This window comes from Syngnathus scovelli, chromosome 14 (assembly GCF_024217435.2).
Source record: "Syngnathus scovelli strain Florida chromosome 14, RoL_Ssco_1.2, whole genome shotgun sequence".
In the NCBI taxonomy this organism is placed as follows: domain Eukaryota; kingdom Metazoa; phylum Chordata; class Actinopteri; order Syngnathiformes; family Syngnathidae; genus Syngnathus; species Syngnathus scovelli.
The window spans coordinates 10931740-10959626 of NC_090860.1; the positions used below are offsets into that span (position 1 = coordinate 10931740).

Below are 27887 nucleotides of genomic sequence, written 5' to 3' on the forward strand. Positions count from 1 at the left end.
GTTAGAATTTTAGTGCAATACCATTTTTCCAGACTTAAATCATTTTTTATTTTTTATAGACATTTTTAATCAGTCACTCATATAAGGGCTTAATTTAAAATGGATAAATTGAATTCATCTAATAGCTAACAGTGCAAACATCAAACTGTTCATGGTCAGATTTCTTCCTGCCAGTAAGAATAAAATATAAAGAAAGTAAAATAAAAGTAAATAAATTGAATATTCATAATCCCAGTAATAATTAGTATTTGTTTGTTTACACAATAGAGTCCTGATTTGATTTTAATTTTTGAAAGCTGTACAATAACATACTGATTACATTTTGTTGATATAATCTGGTTTAGTTTTTCCCAATTATTGTTTCAAATATGCACATTAAGCTCACAGCACTGATTTTTTTCCTTTCTGACGTAACCTTGTAATGATGTCAATCCTGTCACTACTTCTAAAGGATAACACACTGAGTTTTAAGGACTTAGAAAGTGAAACAAACGATAAACACTTAGTGAAACATTTGCACTTCCCTGGGCAAATTCCCAGAGAGTGAGCTAGCCAGTAAAATGACTCAACTTTTAAAGGCTTGCTCTTCTGAAATTCAACATCTGTGCTGGAACAAAATGTATTTATATATTTTGGATGTAGAATGTCATTAAAGTTTTAAAGCCCATTTGGAGATTAGATTTTTGCATAGGTGTGGTTTCTTATTATAATTCGCTACAAATATGTTTTCATTAGAGGTCAGAGTTGCACTAATTGCAACAAATTCCGAATCAGAGTTCATTATTAGGCAAAAACACGTCATAGTCCGCAAAATGAAAAGCTCATGCACAAACGTGTTTCCAGAAATGCTGCAAGTGGGTAATTAAGGACAATACTTTTATTACGACCGCAGAATAAAACTGTCATAAAACTGTCAACTAAAAGAGATTTCACAAATTCTTTGGACTCCATATTGGCCGTGGTAGCGTCCTGTTGGTCATGTCTACCAGTGAGATTCCCGATGAGGGGGTCCATAATGAAAAACAGATTATTTGATTGAGAATCTCTGAGTCATGTCTGTTTCAGTAAAAGCATTATCAGATAATCAAGATTTTAAAAAGCTTCTTACTGGCAGGGTGGAAAAACCTGATTTTGACCAGTCGGGTAATTGTTGACTCTTCTTCACGGAACGATTTCTGGAATCAATTGTATATTGTTCCTTATGGCACTTTTTATATATTTAGACAAGTGGCAAATGTTGCATAATAATAGCAAAAATAATTTTAAAAAATGATAACAGCAATAATAAAAATAATAATTGAAAAATAAATAAATAAATAATAATAATAAATGTGATTCTAAAAGTTCTAAAGATTTCAGGTCAAGATTGCCGGCTGTACTTGGTGTGCGAGAGATCAGTGACGGTAACAAACAAACCAAAAAAAAAACTCATGGATACTTAACATCAAAGTCACCAAATCGGATGCCTGTTCTCCGAAGTAACAAATGCAGCGCAATTAAATTTTACTATTACGGGCGTCCACACAAAGCTACTGCATTTGTGTCATCAATTGTCAGTTACGCAATATAAAATTGAGTTGCGGTCAAACTATTTCGTCAATATCGCCCTTTGCGTGTGTTCTTTCTAGATCATTTATTTCAAAAGATATTTTTCCAAAGATCGTTTTCTCGTTTGCAAGATTTTAGCGCTCTATGGGGGGGTATTTATTTTTTAACGTTTTCCACCTTACTGCTCAATAATTGCCTTTCACCGCTGTCATCTGCAACAGTTTTCCCAATTTCGATTCGCACATCAAGGCCTCCATATTTTCCCCCTGACGACAAAAACGAGGCGTTAAGCAAAGCTTTATACTTTGTGGCGATGATTTTTTAACACATCATATTGGCTGACTATGCTTTTCCTTCATTTTTCAGCCAATCTGTTGATTCATTCATATGCCTTTGCATAATTTGGCTGCAAATGATTCTCTTTGAACAACAATGAAGGGTTTGTTTGTTCTCAGCTGGATTAACAAACAACAGATTGTTCTGCTCTGTGTTCTCATGGTGCCGCTAGCCATACCAGACATTCCAGCCATGCTGTTGCTAAAGCCGACAAGAATCGAGCTTTAAGCTGTTGGCATACATGCAAACGTCACTGCTACGTCATTGAACGTTTGCTCTTTCTTGGATTTCCAGGGTGGTCATCCCCAACAGCAGGACCACCATTGCCATATAAGGGCACGGCTCCAGTGTCATGGCAGACGCCCTCCCCCGGACGGGTGGTATGTACATGGAAAATCTGACTCGGCTCTTCAGCTTTCTTTTATCAAAGCTGACATGTGTGCGTCCATGCTGTTCGTCCTTGCCGTGTTCTTACGTAACTTGAAAGAAGGTGTCAGAGGAGTGATTCCATTTTGTCTTTTGAGAGAAAGGGTGTCATTCTGACTTTCTTCAGGGTTTTAGTTTAGGTTTCACATATTTGTCTAGGTCAAATTGTCTATGGTAGCCACATAGCTGCACTTGATAGAATTTATCTTAACGATGATGATGTCTGAGTGTCTTTCCTTGGAAGCGGGAAATGTTAAATAATAACACATGGGTTGTATTTACAGTATGTTGAACAAACAGTCTATAAATTACGCATCATTTGGGATCATCTTCACAGAGTTCATGCACACTCACACATAGTCACTTCCCAGACTCGCAATTGCGACTGAGCAGTAAAACTAACATCTGTGACAAACGACATTAGCGCGGAATCTAGATTTGTGTATGACTTCATTATAAAATCGCTTAACATACTTGGATGGTGAGCTCAAATGTGTATAGTTTAAATTTTTAAGTTTTGGCCTGGTGGCTACTCCTTTGATGGATTGCGTTAACTTTAAGTGTGTATTTATCTGTAGTTAATGCCTTGTCATCTAATTTGGAATATTTCTGGCACGGGAGCAGGGAAAGTACAGATAACGCCGACGCCTGCATTCCAGTCAGGTGATCCGATTGGGCCAACAAAATAACATCCTGTCAGACTCAGTCAACTTGGCTATGGCACAAAAAACTATCAAAATTATAAATGTGAAGCAATTTTGGGTCAGTGTCAGTTTACCTCCCAACCTTTGCCTGAGTGCCCTTGAGCGTAACGCTAAATCCATTCGAATAATCTGACATTATCGTGTATCATATCGTATTTTTCGGACTATAAGTTGGTTCGAAGGGTATGTCGTATCTGTTAAAAATGCATCATGGGAAAAAAAAAACATGTTGCTAAAATTGATAACTGGGATGGATTCTAGTATCGGTTTAGAAAACGGATGGACGATTAGTTAATTCCTCGAAAAATCAAACGCTTACCTCAAGTCGCTAATTGGTCAAGGTGAGGCAGGGTAGTCCGCAGGATTTTGTAATAGATCCTGAATGGCCTGTTTGGGGAAGCAAGAGTGGAGGCAATGTTTGACCTCTGGATGTTTCTGGTTAGAATTACAGCAACAGGATTTTGGATCAACTCTAAATGATTCAGAACAGATTTGCTGAGGCACGTATGGCGGGACTTCCAGCCGGCTTACATTTAGAAATGTGTGGAGGTCAGAAGCGGGGACAGCATATATGCCACTGTGCAAATGTTTTTATTTTAATGATCTTCGGAAGGCTGGACAACTTAAATGGAGGTCAAAGTGCACTTTGACTCTGCAGCAGTGAATCAGCAGATTCACAGATCGAACAGCGACGTGTAAGAAATTCTGTTAATGCAAAAAGAAAGGTTCAAATTGTATTAATTTGGTTTCGCAAGTGGCCATGGAGTTGGCAGCGTCTTCTCTTTGTGTGCACGGTGAGAGCTGATTTCCCTCCCTCGCTTTCTCTGCTTCTCCCTGTTGAGGTAGAAATGAGTCACTGAGTCAGCAGCTGGTCTCCATCATACAATCTCACCCAGCTGCCTGATCATTACAATCTGAAAACATCACTTCCCCTTTGGCCTTTTATGGATATTCTCAGCAATCGTGGCGAAATAGATCAACTTTATGGTAGAAAACCCCAAAAGGCAATTTTTTCGCACATTCGTCTTGAATATTAACCTCGGGCAATATAGTTACTTTAAGGTCGTAAAAGATGGTTCGCCAAAGATTACTAGATAATTTACCGTATTTTCCACACTATAAGGCGCACCTAAAAACCTCAAATTTTCTCAAAAGCCGACAGTGTGCCTTATAATCAGGTGCGCCTTATATATGGACCAATATTGAGCCACAACAGCAGGCGTGTCCAAAGTCCGGCCCGCGGGCCAAATGTATATATCATATAATATGGACAAAGTTTTAAAATGGGCCATTCATTGAAGGTGCGCCTTATAATCCAGTGCGCCTTATATATGGACAAAGTTTTAAAATGGGCCATTCATTGAAGGCCTTATAGTCCGGTGCGCCTTATAGTGCGGAAAATACGGCAATTTGAAGTTGGTACAAAGTATAAAGCTTAACTGAATTTAAGCAAAATCCACATTGCTTTGATTCATCTTTTATTTCTACTTTGTGACATTATATACACATAAATTGTTAGAAAACATTTTCAAGGATTAGTTGATTAGTTTTGGCGGTCACAATATTTGACTACCTCATAAACTCAAAGTCAAAAAAAGTACAACTGTCAACTCAAGCCAGCTGCACTTTGTCATGTGGTCGACTTTTTTGGCCTAATAGAAGGAACTCGGAGCAAATGCTTGTTATATTTTTCTTTTATTGGATGGTTGAAAAATGTTTAATGAAAACAAAAAGGAGTCGCAGTTTTTGTCAAGGCCGTGAATCACATACGAGTGGATTCCGTGATTGAATGTTCAAAAAACCGCAATGTTTATTTTTCCCATTCCGCTCGCCTAAAGGACAGGCAGCTCTCTGTCTTGGTCCATCTCGCCTCTTTTCCTTCTCAAGAAGCTCCTTTTTGCCTCGTGCAGCCTCTAAGTGGGCTTCTAATGGAACCTCCTGTCCTTTCTGTTTGCATGGTTGCAGGCGTGGCACTGCAGACGTGAGCTGGAGCTGTCACTGTCACTTTACCCCAAGACAGCCCATTCCACTTGATGTTTATCCACATGTCTCGATGGAAAATAGCGCCTGAATTCTTGGAGACAGGAGGATCTCTCTCCATCCTCTTTCTTTGCTTTCAAGCAGTATTAGTGGGCCGTCCCAAAGTTTTTCTTTGCTTCATCTGGCATCATTTTTCAAAACAAAACAAAGCAAGTGGAAAGAAGCGGCTGTATTCTGACTTCTGGAGAATGTAATTACATGCTGTTGCTAAATTGTTGCTTTTAGTTATTTCATAAGATGTCTAATGGGATTCACAGTAACTTTTAAGACTCCTTTCAATTGGGGAATCCAATTGACATCACCTATGAAGATCTCTTTTATGATCCTCTTCTCCATTCAACACTGACTGGACCTTGCAAAATACATTATATGGTATAATTATTACATTCCCAGTCAGCCGGAAAATAAATAGACTTTATTCGTCTACTACAGACTTGGGTTAGACCAAGAGTTTAAAGCAAACATGGTGAAGCAGCATTTAACGGTTATGCTACGTGCAACAGAATTGAAAATCAAGCTCCAAATATGCTTTCAAATCCAGGTTTAAAAAAATGCTTTTTTAATGGAGTTTGTTTAAAATTTTGTTGCTGCGTTGTATGATTTTTTAAAATATTTTTTATTATTATTTAATTAGTTTATTGACTATGCTTTTACATGTCTTTAGTTGCTTTGTTTGTAGATGCTTTCTAGCCTTATATTTATTTTATATCAATGTTTTCCTTGTATGGATTACTTCAAATTAATTGTCCAATCAAAGGACCCAAATGATTATGTAATATAATCACTGCTTCACTAAAGCACTTTCATAGTTGAAAACAAAACAAGCCTCATTAAAATCTCGTCAAAATAGATCAAATCTTTCTCTTTCTGTTCCTTGTAATTTCTCCAATGCTCCATATGTTTGGCATGAGTATTTGTGATATCAACAGCACTGTGTTGGAATTGTGTTGAGTTGTTAAATGCAAGCATTTGCTTCGGTAATCTCTTGAAGTAAATATTTGCTGTGGACAGTTTAGCATCTTTGGGAAACATTTGACCACTTGACCCTGCTTTGACACTCCTCCAGCTTTGATTAAATACAAAAAAGTGCTGATTAATCTCCAAACATGGTTTAACATGTTTGCAAGAAAGGATTATTGCTGTAAACACTTTTCGGGGTTTGACCTACTATCATGCAAACTTCCGAGAAGCTGCCTTGGTGGCCATTTTGATTTACTGAGGTGGGAGAGAAATTTGTGGTGGATTTCAAATTGGTGTCAAGAGAGTTAAAAACAAAAACAACGCTGCCTGTTTCTCCACCATTGCGGCACAAAATATTTCACATGAATTGTAACATTTTGTTGCAGCTGTCAAGTTTTATAAAGAATCAAAGTGTTGTTTTTTAAACAAGGAAGCTGGGATGGGGCTTAATCAAAATGTTTAATTCAGAGGGAATGAAAAGGTAAATAAAATACTACTGGTCATGAAAAAAAAAACAAGACATCAATAATAATAATCAAGATAAACATTGGCAAAACAAAGTTTTGGAGCAAACAATGACAAGGTGCGCCGCGACGAAAGCAAGAACTAAATACACACAAATTGACAAGACAACATGGAACACCTGGACAGGTAAGAGGAAGCTGATTGGACGACACAAGGGGGCGGGGCTAACAAGACAAGGTGCAAATAATGACCTAACGAGACGGACATTGAAAAAAAAAGGAACACAGCAGGAACTAGAAAAACAAGGCAAAACTAATTCAAAAAAATTGGTTTCAGCCTGACCCCACTCGAGGTCTTTCCCGTTCACGAGACGGTCACAAACTCCATGACAATATTTTGCAGGGATGACTCAGTGAGTTTGCTGTTAATTATCATTTCATCTCAATTTTTTTCAAACGTTACAAATTGCTTGAGTGCAGAAGTCTCTGCTGCTTTGCTCTCCTCTTGCCATCATCTTAGAAAATATGACTATTGGAAACCTGCTGGATTAAAATTCCTTGGGTCCATCATCTGGTCCTCCTTAACGCCCAGCGGTGCTCCTCGTGTCGTGCTTCCAACCAATAAGGCTTCTTATCGATTTTTGTATTATTATTGTTGGACCAATTAGAAGTTTTTTTCCACCTTATGAAAAAATCAGATCTTTCCTTTCCAAGAGCAACAGTCTGCTTATGCTAATTTTCACTAGAGCTGACAATATTACATGATCGAGGAATAATTTAAGAGCACTTGCGGTTCGGTGGTGCGTATCGAAGAAAATAGTAAATGACTTTCGATCTGCTCGTCATTCCTCACCATGCGCACGTGAACAATCCGGTGACTGACCATCGGGAGGACAGCGGGAATGTGAGAATTACACGAGGAAGCAGATGCTTTGGAGTCAGGCAGCTTAAAATGATGACTCACACTGATCTGATTGACTGCTGTTTGAATGTATCAACAGCGTGAAATTTAAGACCCACATCTGCGTATTTGACACGAGTGTGTTTTGATGAATTATGTTCATTAAGCTCCCTAAAGTCACATGAACGCAGATTTTCTCCTGGTGGTCTTTTTGAGTCTAAATATGATGATGATTATACGAAAAAATGGCTAAGCCCAATTGTAAATTCATCAACGGGGATTTCGGGAATGAGAAGTTCTTGGTTTTGGTTCAACGAATTTACCTTTAAACTGACTAATAGAAGGAAGATGCAAGAAAAACCAGGAAATAGCCAGAGCCAATTCACAACAAAAGCAACTTTTTTTTAATTAATGGCAGAACACAAAAATACAGAACTGGACAAACGGTTGCTTATCATCTAGACCAGGGGTGTCAAACTCATTTTTTTCGCGGGCCGCATTGTAGTCCTAGTTTCTTTCGGAAGGCCATTATAAATAAATGTATGAGCATCTCGTATTATATACAGTAAAAGCTACAAAACAAACTGACAAATCGTTTTCAAATCAGACTAGTGAAAACTGGTCAAATATTTAAAAAATAAAGATATTTTTAAAAGTGAAGACAATTTGCAATTCTAGTGATGACAATTTGTCTTCACGGGCCACATAAAATAATGTGGTGGGCCGTATCTGGCCCCCGGGCCTTGAGTTTGACACCTGTGATCTGGAAAAATAAAAATATCTACTGCTGTACCAAAATGGAGTGACTTCTTCCTAGAACCATCCATTGCCCCCTCCATATTTCCTCGAAACCGACAACATGGGCCGACGGTCACGCTGTTATAGCCTTGGTGTTTATTTTTACACTTCTCCAGTGTACATTTACTACCGTGTCCGGACCTTTTTAAAAAAACACAAAAATGAAATTGTCAAGACGCTAGTTTTCATACCATTGAGCGAAGATATAACGTGAGAGACGGAAAGCAACTTCTCACCTTATTGTTAAACTTATCGTTGACCCCGTGCTAGGTGCTGGTAAGCACAGAAAAAGCTAAGAATAGACACTGAGGAGACGTGAAAAGTCTGCTTTGGATGAAAAGACGAGTTGCTGGCACTATTTATTTCCCCACGCAGCTTTAGACTTGAGATTTATTTCAGTCATGTCTGAGTCCTTCCTGCGCCATAAGACATAATTCTATTTCGTCTCGCTGGGAATCAAACCTATTTGCTTCTTTGCAGTAAGCACAAGATCCCAAATGAAAACATATTATGAAACCGTTCGAGGAGCGTTGCAGATGGGACAAACGGGGAATGACCTTTGAGATAAAATGAAACAGATTTCTGTAATCAGACTCTCAGTGGCTTTGGCACAAAAGACAGTAGCCAGGGTCTCCTGGTCTGTCCAAAAGTATTTAATCTTCTTCTCATAGAAGGAGATGCCACGACGTTTTAAATCACCAAGTGGAGCGAATCCTGTTTTCTCGTTTTTTGCTCCTCTTTCTCCAATTGTGTCAACAAGTAATTACCGTATTTTCCGGACTATAAGGCGCACCTAAAAACCTAAAATTTTCTCAAAAGCTAACAGTGCGCCTTATAGTCCGGTGCGCCTTATATGTGGACCAAATTCCTAAATTTAAACTGGCCCGAAGCATTGTGTCATGAAATCAATCATAAGTGGCCCGCTGAAGACTATGAATCATGAATCAAAAACACTATGGATTATTATTTTGTGACTATAAAGTAATTTGTTGCGTCTGAAGTTGAAATAAAAAAGATAACATGGAGAATGATTTGATTTGGATTAAAAATCTGACATGATGCATTAATGGTGCGCCTTATAGTCCGGTGCGCCTTATATGAGGACAAAGTTTTAAAATGTGCCACTCATTGAAGGCGTCTTATAGTCCGGAAAATACGGTAGTATTCGGGTGGTGACAATGTATGGAGTTTGACTTAAAAAACAATTTGAATCAATTATAAATGGACTGACATTTGTATTTTCTTTAGATAGCTTGAACAAAATGTACAATTCTTGCTTCTTCTGACATCCACCTTATTTTCCACTACACATTTCTCCACTAACTCACACGTGCTCATCTTCTGCTCCATCGCACGTGTTGAGCATGTGCTTCGCATTTTAACTTTGCGGGATTAATCAACGAAATGTATTCAAAATATGCACGGCTTTTAATGAAAACACCATCCCCATTAAGTCTTCTCAACATCAATGCACTTGTGTTGAATTGAAACAACACAAATGGGACTTGGGAGACATTTTATTTTCCAAAAACAAAGAGCATCCTGCCCCAGTATTGAGTCGCCTACGTTGTATTGGTTTTTTGAGGGGGAGAAAGAAAATACCAAAGTCACATTTTAGAGGAATCCTGTGTTCCTCATTTCTCTGGAGCTTATAAAAAGAGAAGGTGACCACAACATCCCTCCCGCCTCCCCGCGTGCAGCTGTAGCCTCTTCTCGGCCGCAGCATAGCAGCCTCGATAGACATCTCGTATGACTGCTGTCAACACGGTCATTAAGTCTTTCAGTGTGCGTCTGTTTAAACAAGCTTCTTCGGCAGCCGCCGGCCGCACAAAAAGCCTTTCTTTGCCACCGCGTGATCTGTTTCTCTCAAATTCATGCCAGTGTCCCTTTCGATGGATAGTTGAAACGTATTGTATATCAAACAAATACTGTGTACGCAAAGAAATGGGGATGAATACCCTTAAAAATTACCGCCCAAGAAGAACGAATGTTCCCAGAGGATTTAAAAAATGATTTTGCGGAATTATTTAGACCCATATCTTAAGTTATTCAATAGTTTTGTGAAAATTATACGATAATGATGCTAATGTGATCACCGTAAGATGAGTACTGATCCAGATTTGGCAGAAAGATTATTTATCAGGAGTCTACACTAGTCTACAAAGTTGAAATAGTAATAGGTGGAGGCTACGAGAAAATTTCAACAGCCAGAGAAAAATAAAACTTTCATTTCAAAGCCGTTAAGCTAATGTTAGCTATGCTAAAGGCAAAATAGATAAGCTAGTGCCGATATGTTAACGAAGCTCGCTGAAGAATTTACCAATAAATTACCGATATTTTAATATATGAAAATGCTGTAATTTAGATCCCAAAGCAAATTCAGATAGTTTTAATTATATTTCCTGAATCTAAATAATCCCCTCAGTACTTGTCGGTCTGTATCTAGACTGTTTTAGGTCCAACTCTCGAGGATCTTGGGCACTCCTGTATTAGTAATTTTAGAATGAAACAGTTGTAGACCTAAAAACAACATAATGTCATGTTCTTTGGATATATTTTACCGCAAGTCAATAAATCTAGTTTCTCCAAACCCACCAAAGACCGTAAGCAAAAGGGACATACACTACCTGTCGGTCTGTGTCGAACCGCCGCGAGTCACAAGTCCAAGAATATGTCCTCTAATGACAAAACCGACTGTTATTCCTGGCCAGATTCATTAAATATGTTCTCGTCTGTGATTTGAGACATCTGTGTTTTTGGTAGCGGGTGCGTCAGTCAGTCCACATTAACAGGTTACTAAAGAAGATCGTTTTTTCTTTTCTAAAGGTGCAATGGAGAACTAAAATTGGACCTTCAGTTGGATCTTAAAGTGCTCCGTAAACATTGAAAAGCGACTACTGTCGGTCGGGCGTGATCACGTTTTTAAAAACAACGCTGGATTCCATCCGCCTAGAGATAATTACCGTCGAATGTGGCTTGTGGCTGACTGTATTGGTTTTTTCTACTTGCACCAAACTCTTTAACTTAAATTCCCAATCAGTTGGTTTATCTGACAGCCCAAACCTTTTCTGTCATGTCTAACGAGACAAAGTCTCCAATGCTCTAAAATACTTTCGAAATAGTGGTTTTGTTTGACATTGCATAGTGCCGAAAGATCCCTTACTGGATCAAAACCAGAAGCCGAAGTGTTTTGTGGCCTTTCCGAATGATCCTGCAGCAGGTCCCAACGGGAAACAGGGTGTTGAAATACTGTCGAATGTCTGCCGTCAGGTTATGCCCTTGTCATAACACTCTTGCGGGTCTTAAGGATTTCCATTAGATGGGCAAATGTGGTATTGAATGGTAGCGGCAAGGCCGTGTTTCGAATACTCAAAGGGTTTGTGGTTTCCAACCTCTATATTTGTTCCCCTGATGTGAGAGAGTGCAAAGTGAGGTCTCTGCACGTGCCTGGATGTTTGGAAACAATGTCCTTAGACTCTCCAGGGGTTTTACAGTCTGGACTGGTTGGGCTACCAAAAATACCAAATCAATCAGAACATGATGGTTTTAATGGAGTTCTCTTGTTGGAAGTCATACAAAAAAACAGCACCGTGACGTTCTATTAGAATAATGACTGAAATTATATCCAGGTAGTTGAGTGACATGTAGAGCAATAGCTTTCATCGCAAGAGGAAAAACTAAACTGAATGCCTGGCACATGTGAAATTTAGGTCATTCAATATCTTAACTGGCATTGTTCTCCCAAAAATGTTGGATTTGATTTTTGGTCAGTCGTGGCAGACAGAAACTAGACAGACATGACCGAATCCAGACTTTTGGAATTCACCAAGTGCAACTCATGTTTTATAATTCAGAGATGAGATTTTTTTTTTTAAGCCAACAACATTCTTAAGTGCCGCCAGGCAACTTGGTTGCATACCCGTATTGTCGCTAAAATCTCAAGGCCTGGTCTAAAGTTAATGACTCGAATGTCCGCCTCCTTGGCAGAAACCGTTGCTTCCTTCCTTTCTTGAGAACAATAACACCTTTCTCCAAGAGACATGACCCCAAACATCCTTAGTTTGTTGTGACAACTTGACTAAAGACTTTCCCGGAGCAAAACAGAAACCAAAGAAAATTCATGTGCATCATACCAGCCATACCACAACGTATATCATCCCTATCGGCTTGAGTTCCACTTCGAGCCACAGCCATTAACAAGAAAATCAAACCGCTTCACTTTTTCTGCCACACAAACAGTGACACAAATCGGTATGATTAATGACAATCTTTCTGAGAATCGACACGGGGGGATTATTGGAGAGACCTCCCAGAAAAGTGTATTTTCACAACAAGCTATATTTAGCTGTTTGTCATGGTGGTGGTCCAACACTTTCCCACTTGAGTCATTGAGTCACTCTAATTTTCAGAACTGATCAAATATCCTCCAAACCCAGAATTTGAGGGCCTTGAATCAGTATCAGGATTCAATACTCGTTCAAATAACCGCCGATTCGTGCGTCGCCCTTGTTGTGTGTTCTTTTTACAAGCACATAAACGGGATCTGACAAAGGCCTTTATTGATGCAATAATATATATAATATGTATCAAACAAGTAAATAATACAAATGTGTTCCCTGTAAATGCCAAATAAAAACATGTCAAGTTATTTAAAACACATCACAGTTCTGTTGCGGCTCTGTGATAACCACATAAATCAACAAAGGGCAAATAATCTATAGCGACACATCGTTTTTTTATTTTTTTCCTGGATCGTGATCAGTGCCTTTCGCAGCAATCTAGGAAATCACAAACGATGGCAAACGTGTGTACCATGTGGCACGCTCATTATTAACAGCGAGATTTTTCCGTATATGATTTTCCCAATGTTGGAGGATGGCAAAGTGGAAAAAACGGGGTAGTTTTATTGGACTATAAAAATGATCACAACAAGCGCAATGATACACTTTGGGTTACGTACAATCTGGTTTCTGGTTTCCCTGAACGTCACCTTTTCCTTGTCTCAGCAATACATCGTGCACAGCCTGAGCAGGTCAAAGAGTGAAATCTCAGCAGTGTTGCTCATAGGCTATAGATACGTTTACAATAATGAGGCCGTTAGCGGTAGGTAGGTACATAGAGCACATGTGACCCCGATTTGCGCTTGTGTCTTTTTCCTAACGTCAGACACCGCCGCACTGCGGGATGTTGACATCAGAGAGAAGTTCAACAAAGCTGTGGTTCCATAGATTGTCCTTTCAGGAATTCCTAAAGAGAGAACCCTTACATTTTAGTGTTAGCTTAATTAAGCTAACGTCAATTTATTGTCACAATATCAATAAAAAGATACCTTTGCTTTTATATGTGAGACAAATTGATTCTTTGTGATTAATTAGTTTTGTTTTGCTGTTGTTTCCTAAAAAAAAGTTCATTTAATGACAAGGCAATGATGCTACTATGCTAATATTATATGAAACCACCTCAACACGCCGTTGTTGACAATATTAAAACCAGAATCAATTCCAGAGTTGTAAATAGTGATGCGACTTGAGAAACATAAGGAAAATATCCTAAGTGTCTTTCTCCACGGGCCCAAGCCACAAGCCTTTCCAGGTTACATAAGAACCTTTTGTGTAGGCGGAGATTTCCATTTGTCTTTTTGGGTATGTTTTTTTTTGCTCCCGTTGGCCCCTCGAATATTTCCAATACACTGATAGGGTTAGCTAAAAGGAGAATGTCATTTTAATGAAGTGATAGAAAAAGGACTTGATCAGCCCAAAATTGTATTCCCAGCTTTTTGCTTAAAAAAAAATATATGTAACCCTTTATTAACTGTCAACTTATTTGGTTACTGACTGTAAGTGGGTGTTTGGAATATTGCCTGCGTGATTCACTACCATTATTCCGAACAGATGATTATGCAAAATGTATGGAATTGTAATGATGTTATGTAAGTATTTTGATCAGGAAAATATTTTTCTAACATGAGTGTAATATAAGTACTTTGATTGATCTAAGATTAATACTGTAAATAAGACTTCTGTATATTATGATGGTGTCATCACTGTTGAATAATTAAACACAACAAACAGTCCGGGTAACATAATCCAAGAAAAACATTTGCAAATGGAATGTCAGCCAGGCCAAAGTCCTGCTTTTTGAATTGACGGGTTGTTGGGATCACGCTGCTCTTTTTTGCAACTGTCAAGGCCATCGGGCTGCCTCAGCGTGCAAATTTGTGAACCTAAACACCCGTTCGTCGCACACAGCTGTTTTAGAATTTAGGCCCACACATTAAAACTCATGCCCCTGCCTGACCTAAGATATAGAAATGGAAATCATGATGGCATGAAGTCTTGATTGTGACACCACATGGTATAGGAATGATCAAAATATGGCCCGAGTGCCATAAATGGCCGACTCGCTTCTTTAATCTGGCCCACCGAGGATTTCTGTTGTCATATTTAAATTTAAGGAAATGATGGGAATACAAAATATGCAATACAATATATTTGTCACATAAGAATTTACTAAGACAAATATATGCATATTGTCATGTGACTCCTCTATGAACAGGATTAATAAAATCCCTGTGCTAAATTAGCCTTAGTTTGATTTGTTTGCAACAACAGACATTACTGTGCCCGGCCCACTCAGAACTTTCTGTACTGTGTGTTTACACATACAGTATCATAAAAAGAAACGTATGTCCCGTGCATATGAACCAAGCAGATTTCAGTGGTTGTGGGATTGTTCCAAACAGTGCAGATGGCGGGCCGGGCTCTTAGCCAGCAGGTCTGTGACTGTTTAGTCCCTGGGATGTATTGTAGGAGTGGGAAGATGTCCTGAAGTTGACAAGCAGATATCTTCCTGTCTGAACGAAGGATAATGAGTGCATGCATTTGTATCGCTCATTTGTATTGTTCTGCAGATAGAAGACATAACGTTCAGCAGTAGCGGGGCTAGTGGGGGGTCTGTGGGAGCACTGCCCCCCCCCATTCGGGTGCCAGACCAATAATTAGGTTGTGGGTATTTTTTTAATTTTTTTTTTAGGGATTTTTGTCCACATATTCATTCACTTTCCGGGTGCCAGACCAAATAATTAGCTTGTGGGTATTTTTTTCAGGGATTTTTTTTCTCCCACATATTCATCCACTTCCCAAAAAAACATTCTATTGATTTTTTTTTACCAACATTTTGTGAATAATTTTAAATATATATTTTTTTTCTAAGAACCAAAATATACGGTTAATGCTGATGATCTGAGCAGACTCAAATGTGGTGTTTTCAACATGAAGATTATATTCAACGTCTCTATAATTTGTATTTCTGGTACAGTATTGTATGTCGATTTTACCAGGGGAGTTGGAGATGTATGGAAATATGCATCACACCCCTCAGTATCATGACCATTAATCTGTGGTGGTAACATCTACTTTGAACTTCCAAAGAAGTGCTCGTTTGGAGAAACAAAATGTAAACTACCGTGGCCAGGCCATCAGCTGCTTCCACTAATTAAAGGAGTTTGAATGGACATTGATGCCTTGACAACACCCATTGGTTTTTCAGAGGGGAGCTGCAAGGATCCGAGTTTACTGCAGTTGCTGTCACTGCGGTCGATGACTGGAGCCACATTTGCAAAAGCAGGGCACCTCGGGGGACCTTGGGCTAACGTTGAGATGAGTCATTAGAGGCTGTGCAGCTGACTTTGATTGATTCGAAACACTTGTCACTCAACAAAGGAGGCCTTTAAATACACCCCTTTCCACCCATGACCTTTTTAAAATACTCCAGTTGTTAGCAGATGTTAATATGGATGCTAATGTTGCTATTGAAGTTCCAGCAGCTTCATTTTTAATACAGATGGTTCTCGGTTCTTTGCAGGGAGCAGCAATTTTGTCCTTTAAAGGCCAAACAAATACTCAGAATGGAATCGGGAAAGATTATCCAAAAATGACACCTGGAAACATCGCATGGAAAGCTCTCGCTGATGCCTATTTACCAAGAGTTTGTGGTTTTTAAATCCATCTTGAAGACAGCAGGAGTTCTTCTTCTACATGGGTCATTAATTGCTGACGGAGAGGATCGTTTTACGTAATGTTATGTAAGGGTGACATAGAATAATGTTGCCGCCAATCATACATGAGCATTTGAAGAGCGATCTGGTGCGGAATTAGGTGAGAATGGTAAATGTAAGAGTAAAGATCACCCTTACTATTTCATAGAAGTCTTATAGTCGGGTTGTTTTCTACAAACTGCCTCACCAATGAAAGAAGTAATCAAGTCTTGTCCATTTTTTGAGCTTAGAATATCCTCAAATTTGTCATCTCTATCAAATGAAGTACAATTATTTTCAAAATGGCTTCCATTAATATATGAATAATTAGACACTTGAACATAACACAATTTGGAAATAATAAAACATTAAAAAATGAATTTTTAACTCTTATTGCTGTCATGTCTCCAACTCTGTGGTGTTCTTAAACCAATATTAGTGCTACATTTAAACGTCTGTTTTCACGCGGATTAATACTGCCCTCTAGTGGTTTTAAAAGCGCAATAACAGTCAATTAAAAGTCTACCACAAGGTTTTAAAAGTGTGGAAAAGTTTCTCCATAATCAAAGTCACTACAGTGTATGTGCATAATCCACATTGTGGGAGTTCTGCTTCACATGTTCGCCATTCTCTGATCTGTAACCAATCACGTGTTCCCATTTATTTGCTTTTCCGTTAAAAATAGATAAAAATCTAGATGTCTCATTTAATGCAGATGAGCTCAAATTTAAACTGTTCCAATGAGACATTCCCTCCACGTCACTTTATCCCATTCGGAGTTCCCTAAAATGCCCACTTAATCCCAATTTTGTGTTCTTTTAGGAAACACAACTCAAATCACAGGCCAAAGTTTTGCCCAGCGACAGTGACTTGCATTCTTTGACTGATTAAGCCACACAAAGAGCGACTTGATTGGAGCCCTTCGCATTTTCTCCCGCTGCTCTCATCCAGCTGGAATGCTGACTGAAACATTTTGTGGTTAGTCCTGTTGAAATTGCCTTCAAGCTTGGAAAAAGACACAGAGAGGGTGAGCACAACAAAGAAGAGAAAGGATGGAGAAGCTTGACGTGTGTTATGTAATACAAGGGATGATGTCCGGAGGTGGTCTTCACTTTTCTGTGTCTCCTTCTTATTCCAAATGAAAACACAGCTCGAATGATTTATGGTCATTATTTTTGCTGATTCTATTAACATTCTCTCTCCATTTGCATACATAAAGCTTATTTGAAGAAAAATGATATTTAAATGAAGCCCTCTAAGTATCACGGGTGGCAGCTGAGCGCTTTTCCAATGATTGGGACTTGAAATTTGCGGCTTTTTAATGTTATTTTATTCCTGAGATGTTTGTGGTGACGTGACCCCGAGTCTCACCTTTCACCGCAGGCTTCTGGCATTTTGCAAAAATGCCACTAATGATGTCAGTCTTTGCCGCAGATGAGGGCTTTGACACCCAATCATAATAAATGGTAAAATGCCATTGGGAACAGAACACGTCCGTTTATCTCATCTGTCTTTGCGGCATTGCTAAAAGATCATAAGTATTACGTGTTGAAGGAAATTTGCTGTCAGTAGTTTTTAGTGGGCAAATGTCTTATTTGAATATAAGATATTTTATGGCAGCTTTAAAAAAAAAATATATGGTTGTATATTAGTTTTTTTATTATATGAAATTTTATTCTGTTTCTCAAGGTGTAATGGATTTCAATTCAGATGACGACGAGCAACATTGTGAAGCGGCTCTGGAGATTGAGTCTTCCCATTTCAGAGTCAGTCATTCCCAAGGAGGCCAGGTGGATGGGGCTAAAAAGGAGTTCCATAAGAAAAGGTAAATTTATCGTTAATCTGTCCGAAAATGATTCGAACTACTTGTCATGTGTCCTTTCAGTCGCTCCGGCAACAATCAAGGCAGGCTCAAACGAGTCTCGTCGTATAAGAGGAAGACCCGACATTTGGCGGTGGCTCGGAAAAAGCCCCAAGGGTCAAGCAGGACGCAGGATGCGGAAAAGAACGACAACACAAATATTCAGCAGATGTTTGACACGGATCCTCAGGTGTTGACAGCAAACCACGATGCTCAACTCGATGCGTTCTCCAAACTTGCCGAGGTCAGCAATAAATTCCTACAAGTAATCGTTTGTGGTTATTCTGAATCATATTTTCTGATTTTCCCAGCTCACGAAGGATCACAGCACAATAACCGAGGTGCTCCTTGGAAGAAACTTCAGACTTAAAGTAGCCTTGACACTGTGGAAGCGACATTTTGGAGAACTGATAACATATTTCCAAAGGCATGGTAATTTTTTACAAATTGAAGACAGACTTGATCAATTGATCAATTGTCATGTCATCCTCAGAATCCAAGATAACAGCGTCTTTGTTGACATGCTCCCTCTAATAAGTAAACGGTAAGATCGTCATGGTAACGTTCTGTCAGTAAATGTTAGCCTAGTCTAATCTTCTCCGCAGCATAGATGATGATGATGACTCCAACATCACCATCGGCTGTTGCGTGGACCTCTTCCCATTGGTTCGGAATGTTCTCGCCAGTCCATATGAAGAGTGAGTTCGGATCTTGGAAGCTGTCGTCATTGTAGATCTCAACGGTTTTCGGTCCGTTTAGATACGTCACTGTCGGCTTGATGTGGATCCATTCCGTTTTGAAACGCTGGTGGGAGCAGCTTCAAGAAAGTGGATCGGCCGAGACTTTTTTGGATAGGTATGTCTGCTCTCTTTTTTTTTTTATATATATATATATTACGTTTATGATCCGGTTAATTATTGTTGCAGAAACTTCCACGTCTTTAATCAACAGTTGCTGGAATTATGGCAGCGAGAGCCGAAACTGAAATCTTCTCCCGGTTCTGCAGGAGACATGGCAAAGGTCATTGACTCCTTCCTGTCTCAACTTACTTTCCATCCCTGAAGAGCCAGAAAATAAACTCTTCTCCAGTAGAAATTCATCCCTGGAGCTTCTGAAAATGTCTTATGTAATTCAAAATGAAGAAATTTATCAAGCAGGACAAGAAATGTTCATGTGATGCTGTCTAGTAGTGACCATTAAATGTTTTCTTTCCACTCTAATGATTGATTTGATATTTAATCGTGAATACGTTTGAGCTTAGATGTCACTTATCAGGAGCTGAACCTTGTTGGCCTCAAAGCCGAGCTGGACTTCAGCCTTATAAGCTCTTGAAGGCATTTGAGTTGGCGAGAGATATGAGTTGACTCATCTCACTACTCACATGTGGCTTTATCTGACTTGACACAGATAAGCAGAAGGGTTGGCGTCTGCCATTGTGATGTCAAGTCGAGGCTGAAGTCCGGCCAAGATTACTTTTGTGGACTTTATATTTGTGCTTGATTAAAGTTGCAGTGTGGGTGAAGACTTGCTGATTTTTGGGGGACTTGAGTGAAGGTAAGACATTTTTTTTAAGCCTCATTTTTCATATAGTCACTTCTGCTTGATGCATTTAAAACGTGCTTGCAGGAGGATGGTGATATTTAAAGTTTGCCTCGTGCTTTTGCTCTTGCCGAGTCTATTGGGAGTCAACATGGAGCATCTCCAAGCAGAGAATTTGCATCTGCTACCTCCTGATCAGCATAATGTGGTCATGAATTATGGAATGAAAGGTAAATCCTATTTCCTTCAATTATAGTTAAAACCCCTCTGTGATTAAAATTTGATGTGAAGGAAACTCCATTTTTGCATAATTGCTGCGTCAGCAGTTTTATAGTCATAACAGAATTGAAATGAAATGTAACATTCAAAGTCATGGTTAATGTTATTTATTTTCTGAGTACAATTAAATCTCTTTAAGTTAACATCTCTGATTGCCCCCCGCAGTGTTACAATTAAATCTCTTCAAATTAACATCTCTGATTGTCACCTGCAGCGTTACCGAGAGATTGTCACGAAATGCTCATGAGCTCTTCAGGTCACGCCAGAGACGGCGTGTACCTGATCCAACCGGGGGACGCCCCAATCCTGGTCTTCTGCGCCATGCAGGAAGGAGGATGGACTGTAGTCCAGCACATCACCGTTAACAGCAGTGTCAATTTTGACCGAGTGTGGGCCGACTATAAAGAAGGTTTCGGTGACGTCACTGGCGATCACTGGCTCGGGAACGAATACCTGCACCAGCTTAGCGGAGGCCCGACACGCTACAAACTAGGAGTGAAACTCGTGGACCGAGACGCGGTGACAAAAATGGGGGAGTACGATCCCTTCCTGGTGCAGGGCGAGTCATCGGGATACAGGTTAAGGCTGGGTTTGTTCCATGGCACGGCCGTGGACGCACTCACTCAGGACACCGAGAACTACCTGCACGATAATCAAAAATTCACCACTAAGGACAGAGATAATGATAATTACTTCCAGAACTGTGCCAAGTTGGAGTTCCAGGGAGTGGCCGGTGGAGGTTGGTGGTACGATGCCTGCGCTGGTGCCAATCTGAACCGAAGAAATGTCATTTATTGGCAAAAGGACTGCAACAAAGAGCGATTGTGCAAGTACGCATGGATGATGGTGAAACCGTCACACACGGTTAAAGCTGTTCATTGCGCTGACTGCAAAAAGGATGAGCTATGAAAAGATTTTCAGCAGAAGATGCAATCGGGCTGTGGACAACGATCAGGTAATTGTACAAAAAAAAAAAGCTCTCCTGGAGGCTTTTTAAATACTAAAAATAGAAAAGTCCCAGATAAATACATAAGATGGATAAAATCAAATTAACATCAAGACTCAATATATTCTGCAGTACATTGACATTTATTTGAAGAAAATGCATTATACAGAAGCATAAAAGCAACAAACCAAAAAACAACTTTCCTTGTACATAACGTCACTATCCAGTATAATGGAAACATACTTTTAAATTCCTGGTTTGAAAGAGTCTTTCAAAAAAGGAAAAAAAAATATTGGCTTTGCCTCAGTTAAAAAAAAAAAAAAAAAAAGGCTATTTACAAATAGCAACTTTGTGATGAGAGCTGTATTTAGAGTGCTGTGGTATAAATACAGTGAAGATGCGCACTAAGAATTAATTGTGCCCAGCAAACAGGATGCTGCCACAACTGCCTGTGCTTGTAAACAACAGCACGTTAATTAGAAGCTAAATTATGTCAGACAGAAACAATTACTAGCAACATAACTGGGCTGAACCCTTTTAAACAGGTGACATCCACTGGCGGAGATGGAATTTTTCCTTGAGGGGGGGCCAAAGATATTTTGGGAGGTCCTCAAAACAAAAAAATTCGCAAACCCCATCTTTGGGGGGGCAGCAGTGCCCCCGCGGCCCCCCCTCTACCTCCGCCAGTGGTTCCAATCCATCTCTTATATGGCTCCCTCCATTTTGTTTTGGCACAAAATGTCTGACAAAGTAGCGACAGGCTGCCTCTCACAGATAGCGTGGAAAGGACTTAAAATGTCACTAAGGACTTTTTAAACAGTTGTAGTTATAATGTTTTTGATATATAGGATTATTTTATGTTTGTTAAATTATGTGAAAATGGAATCTAATCTAATAAGTCGCTTTTTAGAGCACCAACAGAAGATGTAATGTAACATTCATGGGGCGTTGTAGGTGAGGCCTCCATTTTGAAAACCTACAGCTTCTAAAATACTTCAAGAAAGTTTGGCACCGACCATTGGGTTTTGTCCGTACCAATAGAGTTTCTCCTCAATCCGCTTCTTCTTCCACTGGCAGAGTAGAAGCATGCGGAAGGTCTTTTGGAAAGTTTTGTTGCAGAGGGCATAGCACATTGGGTTGACGGTGCTGTTGACGTAGCATAGCCAGTAGCCCAGGTGCCACAGGGACACGGGAATGCAGTCCGAGCAGAAGGTGGATATCAGCACCATGATGTTATACGGCGTCCATGTTAGGATGAAGGCCAGGAGGATGGCGCTGAGGGTCTGCGCTGCCTTCCTCTCTTTAATCAGCACCATCCTCTTCCTCTTTGTCATCTGGTTCTTCAGCGTGACATCCTTGAACGCCGAATGGGCGGCCGGAGCGTTGACCGACTCCGCCGAGGGGGACCCGGTTTTGGCATCGCCGTTTTTGCCCCGGTGCGGGGCCAAGGCGTCTTTGGTGGCGGGTTTGAATTTGTACGACACGCACTTGCTACTCTTCTGGGAGTTGCTTTTGGGCGGCGTTTGGAAGAAGCTGTCCTCGTCGTAGCTACTTAGCTGTTCGCTCTCGCTCCCTGCCACGCTCTTACCACCCTCGCAAACTTGGTTCCCCAAAGGGGGCTGCAAGGTGGACCTGTCTTCATCTTCTGAGGACGCGTAGCTATTAGAGGCGGTCATGGGACCGGTTTTGGACCACTCCTCATTGGTGGAGGCGGTGGATTTGGCGGCATGGCTTGAGGATGACCATGAGGCTTGGGTGCGATCTTCCGCAGATTTTAGCTTGCAGCTAAAACACGATCGGCTGATCCGTGCCCGGGCGACGTCGGGTTGTGTGGACTGATTCGCTCCCTGAAGCTCCGCTAAATCCTTGGTCCGTTTTTCTGTCTCTTTATAGATCCGACAGTAGAGGATAGTCATGACTGACACGGGGATATAAAACGCTGCGATAGCGGTTCCAAACGTTATAATGGGCTCTGAGAAAAACTGAATCTGGCATTGTCTTTCGGGGACGGTTCTTCTGCCCACAAAATATTGCCAGCATAGGATAGGCGGTGCCCACAAAACAAGAGACACCAGCCAGGCTAAGCCGATCATGATCCCGGCCCGCTTCGGAGTCCTTTTGGCTCTGTAGGTGAGAGGCCTGGTGATTGAGAAGTATCTGTCGAAACTGATCACCAGCAAGTTCATGACTGAGGCGTTACTGGCCACGTAGTCCACAGCCAACCACAGGTCACATGACAGATTGCCTAAGGCCCAGTAACCCATCAGGATGTAGGAGGTGTACAGGTTCATGGAGAAGACACCAATAATGAGGTCAGCAGCCGCCAGACTCAGCAAGTAGTAATTGTTCACCGTCTTGAGTTGGCTGTTGACTTTAAAGGAGAGCATCACCAGGATGTTCCCCACTATGGTGATGAGACTTACAATGGCTGACACGGTCGCTATGGCGACCACCTCCCAGAGATTGTGCGTGACCACTTGGATATCCATTGTGCTGTTGTTTACTGTGACATTTGGAGCATGCGCAGCTTCCATACTTGTGGGCTTAGTTGCACCGCACCACAAAGAGACGCGTTGAATTTGACATTTCCTGTTAAGAAAAAAAAAGGGGGATTGGGGAGAAACGTTGTTATTAAGGAAAATGCATTTTGTAGCCACTAGATGGCGATATTTCAAACTGGTGAGCACTAACAATGCCCTTTTGATGGAAATTTTTGCTAAATATTATGGATTTAGTGTATTTCCATGTAGGAAATAATTACAAATAAAATTATTTGTTCAGTCTACATCAGCCTACTCTCTTTATTTTGTAGTATTTTTTATTTATGGTTGTATGTGGATGTTTTTGTCCAATCAGATTTCAGCATTTATGTAAAGCAAATCTTCTCAGAGCCCTCAAACACTGGAGAAACTGCAGTGCAACATCCTCAAAACTAAATGTAGCCTTCCAAAGCCATGTAATTTCTTCCGCCAGCAGATAGCGCCATTGAGCCCTCATGTGAGCAGTCTCACTTTGACTCCACTGACACACACATTTATCATGGGTGAGGGAGCTACTTGAAAATAATATGCTGTGCTTTTCATGACCTACAAGAAAGCATAATTTCATAATGTGCTGATTAAATTTGCATATTGAATCTACAGAGACCTCAATCTTCTCCCCTCATAGCCATGAGATTATTATTTTTTTCATTGGTGTTCCCGTAGAGGGTAACATTTAACTTGCACCCTCAGGCTCACACACACCTGCTTAAGTTTGAGCACCAGAACCTGATATTTTCAAGCTATCCTTGAGTAGCACCTCCGCATTTCTCGACACGTGTGTTCAAAATGCAATATTTTAGCAAAATACCGCAATTTGACAAGCGACTTTCTCATGCATCTGGATTGATTTGACAGCTCCAGCAGTAGCCCGAGGCTCAAACAAATAACATTCCCATCTCCAGGGGGGGTCCTCAACCAGGAATTGGATTGGACCTCACCTTGTTGTCCAACATTTCACATCACATCACTTAAATCTCTCATCATTAGACTGAGCCATTAAAAGAACGTCTGTTTTTTTTTTCTTTATTAAAGCGGTCAAACTTAATAAGACATTTCTTTCTTTTTGTCATGGCACTGTAAAAAAAATTGTCCCCTTACAGGATCCAGAAAATATGAAGTCTGGTTCGGCGTGACAATATACATCACACCACAAATATAAATGCCCCTAATAACCTACTGCAATAACACATAAAATAATAATGTGTTCAAAATAATTCATGTGGACGGCTTTTTTTAATTTACCTAATAGCAAGCACATTGCACATAATCCCACACACTCCAGCGAGAAGAAAGATAGATGATGTATTAAAAATCCAATCCGTCCTCATTATAAGTGAAGGAATATAATTAGCTTCCATAAAAATTAGTTTTGCAAGAATTGTTTTTGTGTGGGTTTCCAGCAAATGATTTGGAACTAAAGTGAGTTTGCATGAAAGTGAAACGTGGGAGTGACGTGATTGGGCAAGCGCTGTTTGTGCCGGTTCAGAAGGTTGCCATGTCACCATTCATGCCGTTATCTATAATTATAGTGTCATTTGGCCACATATAGTGCCAACTAACCACTCGTACAATTCAACTTAATTCGTTTGATTTGAGTGAAAGAGGCGCGAGTTCCTGCTGCAGAAAAGCAGCTGCTGATGATCATGACTCAGTTTGTCGTCATTCTGCGGATTGTGTGCCCTCCCTTGATTTGTGAATGAATGATTTACAGCACAGCCATGTGTGATGATGATGAAGAAGATGATGATGATGCACTTCCTTCATGCATATTCCAATTTTCAAAAAAAAAAAACATTCAGTGGCATGGTCATTGGAGGAATATGATGCCCGTCTGCAGAGACCTGATTTCTGTCTGCAGGTAATATATGAAGTGAAGGGATATGTCACGCAAGATGGATTTTACTCGTGTCAGGGAACTACACGTTCAAATCAGGAATGGATGACTCGATTGTTTTTTTCGAAAATACCTTACAGATTCATCCTCATGACATCCAGGCGGTATCAACTTAAATATTGCATTAGGCCCATATGCATAAGTAATGCTTAAGTTTCCTTCAAAGTCAAGCGAAAGTGATAGAATTCTTCATCTTCTGTGGTCATCTCATCGCTCCCATCCCTGGGACGTCATGCTTAATAACCTTCTCCACACTGGGGGCCGCGGCAGCACGACAAATTGGAGCGCGCTGATCGCATATGTTTGGCATTTGTGCAAGGAAGGTCGGAAGATGAGAGATGGAGGAGAAGAGATTAAAAAGGCGTGTGTGTGCCACGCACAAAGAAGCCCAGAGGTCTCTGGCACAATGGTTATTACATTCTGCAGTCAGCTCACTGACCCATGGTGAACACTTGTGCCCACAGTCGTATGTGACAATGTCGAACAGCACCTGAAAAATGCATTGTGTGCACTGGAGAAGAAACAATATTGTAATCATGAATGTCGGAGCACACAAGCATGCAATGTAAAATACTCTCCGGTAGTGCTTGGTGGCATTTAATGACTCTAATGCTGAGAAAACAAATGCAAATGAAGCATTAATTTGTGCTAATGCTTTTTCAGCAGGGATTGTCAACCGCGGCCCTCTAATGGTCCGTGGTGATACTGCAGGTGGTCCGCAAAATTGGAAATGGGAATATAATTGTAACGTTTTTAGATATAATACTGATTTCTTATTTAGATTTGATTTATTTTCAGGCTAATTTTGTGAATCATTTACCCATCCGATCATAGAGGATAAAGAATCTATGACTATTGATTGTCTAAATGTGTTGCTGCACAGTTTGTCGTCAAATATCAGCTGAATTAGCAACTGCTTCAAGGAATATTTAAATATATAACGTTTATTCAGTGGAAGATTGTCTTAAAGTACCGTCGTGGAAACGACAATGTGCTCTGACTCACTTTCTAAATATGAGTCTGTGAGTGTGCGTCTGCTATGCCGTGTTTGTGCCTCCGGCTATTCTGCTCCTGCCTCGCAACGTGCATACATGAATAACCTCATTACGTGCATGAATTTGATTTTTTTTTTTGTTATTGTTTTTTTTTTTATAGCAATATTCATGTGAATATATTGTAGGTATTGGCTACTCATATCTAAGCATTTACTTCAGTGTGATAAAATATAAACCCATCTTTTAAATGGCCCTAAATTGGATTGAAATTTGTAAAAAGAATAAAAAGTGATTTCCTCAATTTATAAAACAAATCATCCATGAAAACTGAACAGACTTCAAATTATTGCCTGACCCTCATTTGTTCTGTCGTTGAAACAAAAAGAGGAGGGGAGATTTTGCACTTTCCTTCAAACTAATTCATAATTCAAAATGATAAGGCGCATTTATTAAAAATGTATTAACATGCATTTGATCATATCACATTTAAAACATCAGCTGACTTTATCGTACAGTATTTACTATTCGTGCCACTTTTTTGTGATACAGCAGGTGTTCCAAGAGGGTACACACACACACACACACACACACACACACACACACACACACACACACGCACACACACACACACACACACACACACACCTTCCGTGAGTATTCAATGAGGTAAAAGTGCACATTAATAATCCATGCTAGTGAGACCTCTCAGACATGCACTTGTGCTGCTATTTCCTGTCAAATCCGGGTCAAAGCCTCTGAGCAGTCATCAAGAAGTGCATTATTAATCACTTCCGAGTCGCCTAAGACGATGACACACAAAGATTTAAAAAATAAATAAAAAATACTCACAGAGGCAGAGGTCAGAATGAGCCTTGCCGGTTAATCCCTTTGTTTTTTCCAGGAAGTCCTCTGGGGGTCAAGTGCATTTTCGAGGTTCAAAACACAGTCGGAGAGGTTGAGGAATCCCGCTGACTTGGAGGCAAAATGTGAGCAAATGGGAGGAGGAGGATGAAGAGGAGGGAGGAGGAGAGAACCGCGCCTGCTCCACACCATCAGCTGCCAACCACAAGAAGTCCAAATATTCCCAAGTTGTTTTCAGCATGGAGTCAAAGGTGAACTTTTAACAAAACCAGCTGCTGCTTTTTTGCTCCATCTTCCTCCTCCTCTTCTTCTCTTGCCACTACTGATGATGAGGAAGTTGCATGTGGCTGAGGGACACAAAAGGGAGCTGGTGCTTGCACGCCGCCCGGAGCAAAAATTCCCACAGGGGCGACTGGTTCATCATGTTTCGGGACAGTGAGCACGCAGCTCCTGAGCCGCACAGAGTGGAAGAAGGTGGAGGGTGCATGGTTGGAGGGAAGGAAAGAGGGAGGGAGGGGCGGGGTCGATTGTGGTCAGATTAAACAGCGGTCCCCGCCGAAGCTGGACGCCATTTTAAACAATTGTCTATTGAAGTAGAAGTTCTTATCATTTAAATGTAAACTCACTTTACAAATAATTTTCCTACAAATTACAGAGTATGTCCATACGTAAGTGCTCATGTAAATAAAACTCCCCTATAACAACCCAGGCTAAACTTACCTCCTCCCTAACCTCCAAAGATGGGTCTCTTTGTCGA

General features: G+C 40.3%; 3 protein-coding genes across 7 annotated transcripts; 2 read left to right on the forward strand and 1 right to left on the reverse strand.

Annotated features, from left to right (window-relative positions):
- The first annotated feature begins 1889 nt into the window (after nucleotides 1–1889).
- On the forward strand, nucleotides 1890–19293 carry LOC125980434 (KATNB1-like protein 1). Of its 4 annotated transcripts, none has more exons than XM_049739498.1 (9): nucleotides 1890–2264; nucleotides 17035–17239; nucleotides 17902–18037; nucleotides 18098–18317; nucleotides 18385–18500; nucleotides 18567–18617; nucleotides 18679–18771; nucleotides 18833–18928; nucleotides 19000–19293. In XM_049739498.1, the coding sequence occupies exons 3-9, from the start codon at nucleotides 17907–17909 to the stop codon at nucleotides 19133–19135; spliced, it is 843 nt and encodes a 280-aa protein (XP_049595455.1). In that variant the 5' UTR covers nucleotides 1890–2264; nucleotides 17035–17239; nucleotides 17902–17906; the 3' UTR covers nucleotides 19136–19293. The 4 variants fall into 4 exon arrangements, with proteins under 4 accessions (XP_049595455.1, XP_049595452.1, XP_049595456.1 ...); XM_049739499.2 differs by lacking the exon at nucleotides 1890–2264 and adding an exon at nucleotides 6737–6891; XM_049739495.2 differs by lacking the exon at nucleotides 17035–17239.
- Nucleotides 19294–19446: 153 nt separating this feature from the next.
- On the forward strand, nucleotides 19447–27834 carry zgc:194887 (uncharacterized protein LOC571819 homolog). 2 transcript variants are annotated; one of them, XM_049739502.2, is made up of 4 exons: nucleotides 19447–19627; nucleotides 19700–19842; nucleotides 20106–20846; nucleotides 27171–27834. In XM_049739502.2, exons 2-3 carry the CDS (start codon nucleotides 19704–19706, stop codon nucleotides 20798–20800), a joined length of 834 nt encoding a protein of 277 aa, XP_049595459.1. In that variant the 5' UTR covers nucleotides 19447–19627; nucleotides 19700–19703; the 3' UTR covers nucleotides 20801–20846; nucleotides 27171–27834. The 2 variants fall into 2 exon arrangements, with proteins under 2 accessions (XP_049595459.1, XP_049595458.1); XM_049739501.2 differs by lacking the exon at nucleotides 19447–19627 and having other exon boundaries at nucleotides 19677–19842.
- LOC125980432 (muscarinic acetylcholine receptor M5-like) lies at nucleotides 20960–27256 on the reverse strand. Its single transcript, XM_049739492.1, has 2 exons — nucleotides 27119–27256; nucleotides 20960–23426 (listed from the first exon to the last, which is right to left on the reverse strand). Exon 2 carries the CDS (start codon nucleotides 23369–23371, stop codon nucleotides 21833–21835), a length of 1539 nt encoding a protein of 512 aa, XP_049595449.1. The 5' UTR covers nucleotides 23372–23426; nucleotides 27119–27256; the 3' UTR covers nucleotides 20960–21832.
- Nucleotides 27835–27887: the final 53 nt, after the last annotated feature.

Bases quoted from the DNA above. Each gene is read 5' to 3' on its own strand.
- LOC125980432 (XM_049739492.1), bottom strand. From the start codon at position 23,371: ATGGAAGCTGCGCATGCTCCAAATGTCACAGTAAACAACAGCACAATG.
- zgc:194887 (XM_049739501.2), top strand. From the start codon at position 19,677: ATGCATTTAAAACGTGCTTGCAGGAGGATGGTGATATTTAAAGTTTGC. The intron at 19,843-20,105 runs GTAAATCCTATT...TGTCACCTGCAG, and splicing joins CATGAATTATGGAATGAAAG to CGTTACCGAGAGATTGTCAC.
- LOC125980434 (XM_049739495.2), top strand. From the start codon at position 2,237: ATGGCAGACGCCCTCCCCCGGACGGGTG. The intron at 18,038-18,097 runs GTAAATTTATCG...GTGTCCTTTCAG, and splicing joins AAGGAGTTCCATAAGAAAAG to TCGCTCCGGCAACAATCAAG. The intron at 18,618-18,678 runs GTAAGATCGTCA...TCTTCTCCGCAG, and splicing joins CTCCCTCTAATAAGTAAACG to CATAGATGATGATGATGACT.